This window comes from Pinus tabuliformis, chromosome 5_2 (genome assembly GCF_031772625.1).
Source record: "Pinus tabuliformis cultivar Carrire ecotype Pingquan chromosome 5_2, CPIR1, whole genome shotgun sequence".
Classification (NCBI taxonomy): Eukaryota; Viridiplantae; Streptophyta; class Pinopsida; order Pinales; family Pinaceae; genus Pinus; species Pinus tabuliformis.
The window spans coordinates 615,241,848-615,251,417 of NC_142306.1; the positions used below are offsets into that span (position 1 = coordinate 615,241,848).

The 9,570-nt window shown below is 32.7% G+C and overlaps 1 protein-coding gene across 1 annotated transcript; it reads right to left on the reverse strand.

The window, feature by feature from the left end:
• Positions 1–4,583: 4,583 nt before the first annotated feature.
• On the reverse strand, positions 4,584–7,992 carry LOC149160525 (glycosyl hydrolase 5 family protein-like). The gene is made up of 2 exons (XM_089434853.1): positions 6,629–7,992; positions 4,584–5,417 (listed from the first exon to the last, which is right to left on the reverse strand). Exons 1-2 carry the CDS (start codon positions 7,788–7,790, stop codon positions 4,972–4,974), a joined length of 1,608 nt encoding a protein of 535 aa, XP_089290979.1. The 5' UTR covers positions 7,791–7,992; the 3' UTR covers positions 4,584–4,971.
• Positions 7,993–9,570: the final 1,578 nt, after the last annotated feature.

Genomic DNA, 9,570 nt, shown 5'->3' on the forward strand with positions numbered 1-9,570 from the left:
CACCCGTGCTCTCCATAGCAAATATAACTGTGGATTGGGGCGTGCGCAAGGTGCCACGCACCCCGCCCCTCCAACCATCTGCCTTTGGTTACATTAATTGCATAGATCCTGGGGATGGGTCAGTTGGGCACACCCGCCAGCCCGACCCTCCCCTAACGGCAGAACCTCTTGACTTTAAATAAAAGTTTGTCACCCGTTTATAATAAGGAACACTAGTGGTGCAATAGTAAATAGTTTGTTAGTTCATGGGAGGTTAGTCAGTCAACCTAACCAATTTTGACCTCATTCATAGTGTCATGTGGGGCCCTCAGATTGGGCTATGTCTCACTCTGTGATTTACCCATACCAACATACCTTCAACCAATAAGAGTGTGCCAATTGCCCATGTACAACTGGGCCACGTGTCAAGTTTTGATTAGCTTCGTACTACTCCATCATCCCACTGACATCAAAAACACATCAGCATATGGACTTCCATGTGGCATCCGTACTCTAGCAGTAAACCTTGCAAGTTGACTTTTTTACTATTTGCTAAAAATTTCAAAGCACGATAACTTCCTCATACAGTGTTGGATTGATGTGATTCAAGCATTGTTGGAATCAGAACAACTAGATATACAATTTGGCGCTAGTTTCAGGATATTTTGAGTACTTTCATTTTTTAGCATATTTTTTATCCCCTGGATCATTCTATGAGGTTGTCTCCCTTTATTCATGCAATTTCTTGAGAAAAATATAAAATTTGTATGTTCTATGTTGGCTAGAACTCAATGATGCAGGTCCTTTATGTTTTGTGCAAGTGCTCTTAGAATCAGGTGTTGTTGCTTATGGGATGATCAAGAATCTTGTAGCTACTAAAGGATCAAAATTGCAAACCTCAAGTGCTCATGGTGACTAACTTCTAAATCTGGTGCTCTAGCTGTGGTCTAGCAGGGGATATGCAGACTGCTACAGGACTATGTGTCTTCTTGTAGCAATCACGTAGACCCTACTAAGACCTCTAATTCCTCTCAATATCATTCAGAAAAATTTTATAATTTATGGAAAGGCTAATGATAGGTTTCAGGGAATTCTATGGTGGCAATAAAGGCGAATGAATGGGTAAATGGAGTGGTTTTTAATGAACATAAAGGGATAAGGATACCTAGCCTTGACGCGACCATCAGGGAATAAAGGAGGAGATCATCTTGGAGAAGAAGGATACTAATAAAATTATTATTACTTCCAAATTTAAGGATAAGTTGTGGGATGATAAGGAGCTAGAAGGGAAAAGGAAGCTAAGGTATTATAAGGAGGTGATCAATCGCACTCTTGGTAACCAAAATTATCTTGTTGTCTTAACTAGTGCTAAGAAAAAATGAACATTGTGAAGATAAGAACTAATTCTCATGAGCTTCAAAATGAAACCGGGTGTTGGTATGTTCCCAAAACACCTTGGGATGAAAGAATATGTCACCTTTGTGATACTAAGAGGGTTGAAGATGAAAATCACTTTCTTTTGGATTGTCGGTTCTTACTCACATCCATTCTCATTTCCAAAAGAGTTGACATACTACCTACCTTCTTAACTTCTTAAGTCAACAAAACTATAGTGATCTAGTAATGCTTCTTTCCCTTCTTTTTTAGAACAAAAATAAAATATTAAATAGCCTCAATTAATTTCTTACTTTCTTAAGGTCTCAAATACCACATTGGTCTTGGTGGTCTTGGTGGAAGTTCATCATCATCTTCATCATCATTTCAATTTTTATTATTTCAATAAAGAAAATTATTATTATTATTTAAACGTTATAAATATTGTTGTATTGATCTTCAATCTTTCCTAAAGGTTGATTTCCTTTATAAAAAAATACATTTAAAAAAACATGTAACAAAATTATTTTTCATAGAGATTTCACTCCATTTTATTATGGAAATTTTAAACCTATAAATAAGATTTGTTACAATATTATGGGTCAATACTATGGTTTAATAATACCACATGCCCAAAAAAAACCATAACTCATGTTCATATAACATTTTTTTTTTTTTTTTTGCCCTCAAGGTGAGAGAGGGGTTGATTTCCTTTATAAAATAAAAAAATACATTTTAAAAATAATGTAACAAAATTCTTGATCATAGAGATTCCACCCCATTTTATTATGGAAATTTTAAACTTGTAAATAAGATTTATTACAATATCATGGGCATATACCATGGTTTAATAATACCAAATGCTCAAAAAAATCATAACTCATATTCATATAACATTTTTTTAAATAATCAATTTAATTAAAAAGGAAAAAAATGTAATATTCTTAATTATTATTACGAAAACTTTATAATATTTCATGGAAGTTAAATCTTTATCATCAATTTAATAATTATTAATAATTAAATTAAAATTCTAAAAACTGTATTCCAAAATAAACATAAAAATTAAAAAAAAAAAAATACATTATATATAACTTCTAACATATTTATGATAAAATCAAAATTTATAAATCATTATATTAAATAAATAAATAAATAAAAATAAAAAAGGTTAAAACCCGAGCCTTTCAAGGGTGCATTGTGGTTCTTTGGTACATCGAGTTAATTATACAACCTAGATATATTGTGTAATTAGATAAAATGAAGAAAGCGTCGACAAGAAATTGACTGCTACAACTTTCATATACTAATTTAGACATGATATATTTGTGCTTAGTTCAAGAGAGTTGTTGCTTTTAGTGTTGAATTTCCTCTATCAAGCTGCTTTTGGGTGTATGATGGCTAAAAAAGTTGTGATTCTACTTTTTTAATGTGGAGTAGCTAATTATAATGGTAGTAAGAGTAGACTTGTTAATTGAGGTTAAGGGTATATATTTTTTGTTGTTACGTTATTGTTATAATTTCGAATGCTTTTAACTTTTTTCATTGAAGTAATAATTTCATTATAATTTCATGCTTGAGATTGATTTTTGTTTGTTAGATGCTTTTAGATGTAGTTTAAAAGAGGTTATTATTGAGGGCTCATGCAAGTCACATAAAAGAGAGGTGAAGTTTGAGAAGCTTGAAGTGATTCATCTGTACTAAGAAAATTATTTTACTTAGGACAATTCCCAAGCAATACTTGTGTTTTGATGATGGCACAAAGTGATCTAAAGAGAGAATAGGAACATGAAAGGGAATTTCCCCGTGAAATAAAATGAAGCCAAAATTGAATGAAGAAATTGAAACATGTCGCAGTGAAGAGCCAACATACATGAAATGACTTGGGGTCTTCCTTAAAGCTTTGAATGGCAATGAGAAGAGGACAAGACCTAAGACTAAATGTGAATTAGACATTTTCCCACTGTTATACAAGATAGATTGTTCATTGCATTCATTAGACAAAGTGGAAATGAATTGAGGTGTAAAACATACCTAGCTTGTCTTCTTCTCTATGTCCTTACTACATGGGAGATCAAAGTCTTGAGCAGTTACATTTATCGAGATGATTCAAGTTCGGGTGATTGCCAAGTGTAACTATGGGATTGATTTTTCATACCAGTGTTCATTAATACCTAGAAACCCCAATTTTCCCCTCGAAGTCTTAGTAATTCAAGGTCGGGTGATTGCCAAGTGTAACTATGGGATTGATTTTTCATACCAGTGGTCATTGATACCTAGAAACCCCCATTTTCCCCTCGAAGTCTTAGTAGCTTTTGCATCAGCTACCTTGTATACAAGAAGTATATCAAACCACTCCAATGCTTCAAAGGTTTTGTGATTGTGTTAGATCCTAGTAAGGATAAAGGCAATGTGGACGTCTGAAGGTGGAGCTTTTGAGACCATATGCTTAATGATCAATCTAAAATCTTTGAACATTGTAATTTCCTCATTTTTAGGTCGACTGGTAAATTGAGACCTTGAAAAAGAGCAAGTTTCTCCTAGTTGTTGGGCATTGAGTCCAAACCTTCATTTATAAGTGGAAATTTTAACCCCCATAGATTATTCCTCTTATGCTTACTTCCCTAAAAACCAAACAAATTAAATTAATCTAGTATGTCCTCTTCATTAATATTGATATTCTCATTCTAATTTATTGTTTTTATATTATTATTTTAACTTCACTTTATACATTCAAAATATTTCAAATTACTATTATAACTAATACTTAAATATATAATTATAATTATAAAAAAATATTAAACATAAAAAATTAAGATATAAATATAGATATTTAAATTAAAATAAATTTACCTATTATATATATAAAAAAATATTGTTAGTATTGTGAATTGATTCAAAAAAAATATAAAATAAAAATTATTTTTAATGATTTTTAATAATTTGTTTGACAAAAAAAACTTTTGATAAAAGTTACATGGGAGAAAATCTAGTAGAATTTAATAATTTATTTGATTAAAAAAATTATATAATTATAATAAATAGAATAGCTTTACCATTTATTATTAATAGGTTGTAAAACATATTCACTTCATGATTACTAGTATTATTTTTAATGTGATTCAATATTATTTATAATATAATTCAAAAATAACAGTTCATACATAAAAATAGTTGATTGTCCGTATATACAAATTCAAATTATGTATTACAAGAATGGCTACAATACATCATCTGTATAAAACAATTTACCATCTTTATTGGATGCATGTAAAAATGAATAAAATTGGAAACAGTTAGACATTGACAATGTGACCGAATCCAATCCCTGAACATTTGAGAATGCAAAACAATAAAGGATTGCCAACTACCCTAAATCCTATTTGCTGCCTATCTTCCCATGCTAATAATAACATCTTTAATATTAAACTTGCAAAACAATAGAGGATTGCCAACTACCATAGCAACCCTAAATCCTATTTGTTCTCTATCTCCCCATGCTAATAATAACATCTTTAATATTAAACTTGCAAAACAATAAAGGATTGCCAGCTACCATAGCAACCCTAAATCCTATTTGTTCCCTATCTTCCCATGCTAATAATAACATCATTAATATTAAACTTTTCTGTTAGTGGTTATGACCTTGAACCACTGATCCTCTGGATAATCACCCGTGGAACAATCATTTTCAGTGACACAGATGCAGTCCTTTGTCAAAACTACTGGCTTGGCGCTCCCATCCAAGCACAGCAGTTTCCCGCTGCCATCCTCAGACGATGTGGACGCAATTTGCAGGTTTGAAGTGGAGACAACACTCCACAGGGTGTTGTCAGGGACCGAGCAATTGTAGGTCAAAACTGGAGCGAGGCTGTTGCCTTGTAGTCCTATGCAGGCAGAAGTTCCAAGAAGGCCAATGGGGCCTTCCTCCCCGTTGTAGCTCCATCTGCTGCCGATACCACTGCAAGAACCCAAGTTTATGTTGTTCGTAGTAGATTCAAGGCAGAGCCCAGTTGCAGGATGGTAGATTATTTGATACAAGGAATCCGATGAGAAGGAAGGATCTACAAGATACAATATAAATCACAATAATTAGAAAATTTGGCAGTTATCCAATACAATCGATAATAAATCACTGGAGGGAGTGCATGCAAAACACAATATAAATCACAATAATTAGAAAATTAGGCAGTTATCCAATACAAACAATAATAGACCACTGGAGAGCAATCCATGTCTTGGTAATGATTTCCTAAGTTATCTATATGATGATTGTGTCCAGAGGCATAAGGAAAAGGGTAAACAAAAATTAAGGAAAAAGGTAATATTTTTTTTATGTTTATTTTTTAGTTGATATTTTATTTCCTAAGAGTTAAATCATCCAGGTAAAGGTCACCAGTTTTAAATGTGTGGCTAGGTCTGTTTCTCAAGCTACATCAGGCTATATATATTTCAATACTAATTTTACTATTCAATGTTAACTTTATATGCATAAAATTTATTAATTAAGGTAAAATTTAAAAAAAATAATAATAATATTATCATAATAAAATATTTCAATGTTTAAAAAGGTATAAGTAATTTAAAATAATAATAAAAACCAATAAATTTTTAATAAGAAGATGTTTAATTCATTCAAATTTTAATATAAAATTGATATATTACATTTAAAAAGGATTTATAATAAAAAAATTAATGTGTGTATATTGTTTACTTCGAAACAAAAAGAAAAAAAGGTCAAAAATTATGATAACTCATTTTATTTGGTCTTACTAATCTACATTATGGTATTTTTTCATTAATAATTTACTTATATTTTGTGTTAAAGTTGTCTGAAATTTAATAAAAAAACTGTTTGAATTGCAAGTCTATATAATCTACACCATAAGTATTCAAGGAGATTTTCAACAAGATGAATATATTCATTCATCATTCAAAAATACATTTTAAACAACAAAAAATTACATGAGTATAAGATATAAGTATTAATCAAATGTAGAGATAAATCAAAACTCTTGAAGTGAAAAAAAAAAATTCATATTTTACACTTGAAAAATTTGCACCTTCCGAACAGTCACTAAATCTATATTTAAAATAAATCTAAAATATTCCTGATATAAAAAATCAAAATAAATTAGTTAAAAATATTTTAGAATTCATAAATAAGACCCAAACCAATTTTTATATTTACTGACCCATTACTACTTCCCAACAAATTGCAGAATATTCCCGAAATCTGCCATTAATGAATTAAGTTCACGAGATTTCATGTTACCTTGAATTGGTTGCTGTATCGTCTTAAGCTTGGCAATAAAATCCGGATTCCTGATCCCCTCCCAGTCCTCGTTCAACACACTGTAAGTCTCGATATTTCCCTGGACTCCATCGCGGATATAATAGCTTGCCTGTAGAGTCCACAGCGCCCAGTCGAAGTCCCCCCCGGCAGCAAACGCAAGAAAACAGTTAATATATCTGTTATCATTAGTGTTAACTCCTCTCTGATCAATCCCGAACTCGCTGATAAACAGAGGCGCCGAGGTCCCATTAACCGCCTCCACTAAAAACGCTCCGTAGCTTTCCACCGATGCTGTGATGGTGCCGCAGAGCTGGTTGGGAAACCCCCCGTCCCACATGTCTCCGAAGGCATACCAATGGAGCTCGTAGACTATCTTCTTCTTGAAGGGCAACGACACCGGTTCTGACCCCAGGAAGCTCAAATCGGTATCGAAGTGCAGGCCGGAGAGAATAACGAGGACATTGGGATTGGCCTTATGGACGGCCTGGGCTCCGCGCTGCATGTGTGTGTACCAGTCTTTGGGGTTAGCCCTCGGCCCTCGGAGCTCGTTCCGCAGCGACATGGCTACGACATTGTGGTAGTCTTTAAAATAGGAAGCCATGGTTTGAAGCCCCCGAACCCAGAGCTCCGGATCGAAGTACTTGTCCCCAAAGAAACCGTTGCCATCGTCGACAGCGCAGCACCACATCGGTTTGCTCACATGGTTGTCCAGTATGACCATGACGCCGGCTTTGTCCAGAGCCTTGACCACGTGGTGATAGGCTTTGATGAGAGAGAGCCCAAGGATCCTCGGGTTGTTCTTGGCCACTCCGGCTGCTGCGTGGCTCAGGTTGAGAGAGGCGAAAGTATGAGCAACGGTAAGATTGGAAAGAGCCGGATCTGTGACCATGAAAATATCCCACGTAAGGCGAACACAATTGAATCCCAGAGAGGTGATAGTGTTGGCAATGTGTGACAGAGGCTGGGTGCTCAGCCCCTCCGGCAGCACGGGCTGCAGGTGACCCACCCAGTTCACGCAGGCAAACTTCACTCGCCTGCCGGTGGTTTCGTCCACGATCCATCTTGAACGGACTTGCAGAGGAATCGAGACCGTGACCTCACACAGTATAAATGCGGCTAGCAGGATTACGTATGGCCTCATCGCAGCATAATTTTCTCCTCGCCTATATCGAAATCGTCGAAACTGCTACATCCGTATATAGCTTTCAGATATCCGCTAATCTCGGGTATCGTTTCATTGGCGCGATCACATCTGGCCTCGTCGCAGCATAATTTTCTCTTCGCCTATATCCAAATCGTCGAAACTGCTCCATCCGTATATAGCTTTTCGACTAAATCACGAATATATAGATAAAACGCTATTCATTATATCGTACTTCTTAATTGGGCTGCTCTGTTCATGGAATATAGCCCGTCTCTATGTATAAAATAAGTTTTTGGTAAAACGTTTGATTTCCAAATAAATTGTAAATTTGATGGAAAAAAGTGGAGTGAAACATTTGACTTCATTTCTATTTATCAGATATTCAAAATAAAGATCATCAATTTTGTTTAGGTAAAGGATAACCATTTTTTAACATGTGCATTGCTAAAATAAGGGGTTCAAAAATAATGGCTGCTCATCATATTTTTTGGTTGTAAATTTCAAAATATTTAAAAAAATATGATGGACAACCATGGTTTAAAATTGAAATAGTTATTACTTTTAACATTCTTTTAGACTGTTCCTCCCCTGGGTTTGATTTGGATGAGTATGGTACATCAAAAAAAATATAGTTTATATCATTTTATTGGAGACATAATGGTTTTTGGATGTACTTTGATATGGTTGGTATTTTGGTTTTCAGTGATTTTCTATTTTTGGATGGTTAAATATTTTTGGTAATGTATGTTTTTTTGGAAACTATCTACTAGCCAAAGATTGAGGCTATTAAAATTTTGGAAATCTATGAACAAAGATGTAAACATTTTGCATAAATAAAAAAGTTTCACTTAATAAAAAAACCACCTCTATAGCTTGTTATAGAAAGGCATAAAATGATTTTCTATGTAAATAAAAATTAAAATTAAAATAAAAAAATTTACTTTTGAAACTTGAAATAAAAATATTTATGATTTTTTTCAATGAAAAATTAAGGAAACTTTTCCACAATATATTTTTCTTTATTACTGTTTTTCTAATTGTTATTTTTTAATGATTTTTTCTTTATTAATGAATTTTCTATAAATGGATCGACTTTTCTATATACTAAAACAATTAAAAAAAATCCTAATATATTTTAATTATTTTATTTTAATGATTTTTTTCTTTATAACATTTTTCTATATACCATGACAATTAAAAAAATAAGAATGCTAACAAGTTTTCCTTATATCATAATAGTTTTAAAAAAATCTATCATTTTATACAATAAAATCCTATAGTTATCCAGCGCATGCATGCATGTATCACTTATTTATTGTTGTTACGTCTTAGTATAGAGCATTGAAGATTAAAAACTTTGGTTGTGGGAAATCCTTACAGGAGAAATAATTCTAATTCTAATCAACTCCTTCAATTTACAAATTATACCTATCAATTTTCCATGCCATTAAGGATCTTTTTCTACCTATTCTACCTGCTTGTATTTATGGCCTACTTTGCTTGCTTGCATTTATTACTTGCTTCACTTTCTTGGATTTATGAATAGTACTTGTATGTCTTCTCTATGCCCACTTAATATGAAAATATGGCAGTGGACACCATAGATCAAAATTAATCCAGTGTAGATTTGATTCTTTATTTTCATAAATTTAACACTAAATGAATAGTATTGGATATAAACATTAAATTTTGTTTACAAAAAATAATGTTATTTTTGTGTTTTTTAAAGCAAAAGATTCTAGTATGTTATATTTATTGTTCTTTTTGTTTTTTGTTT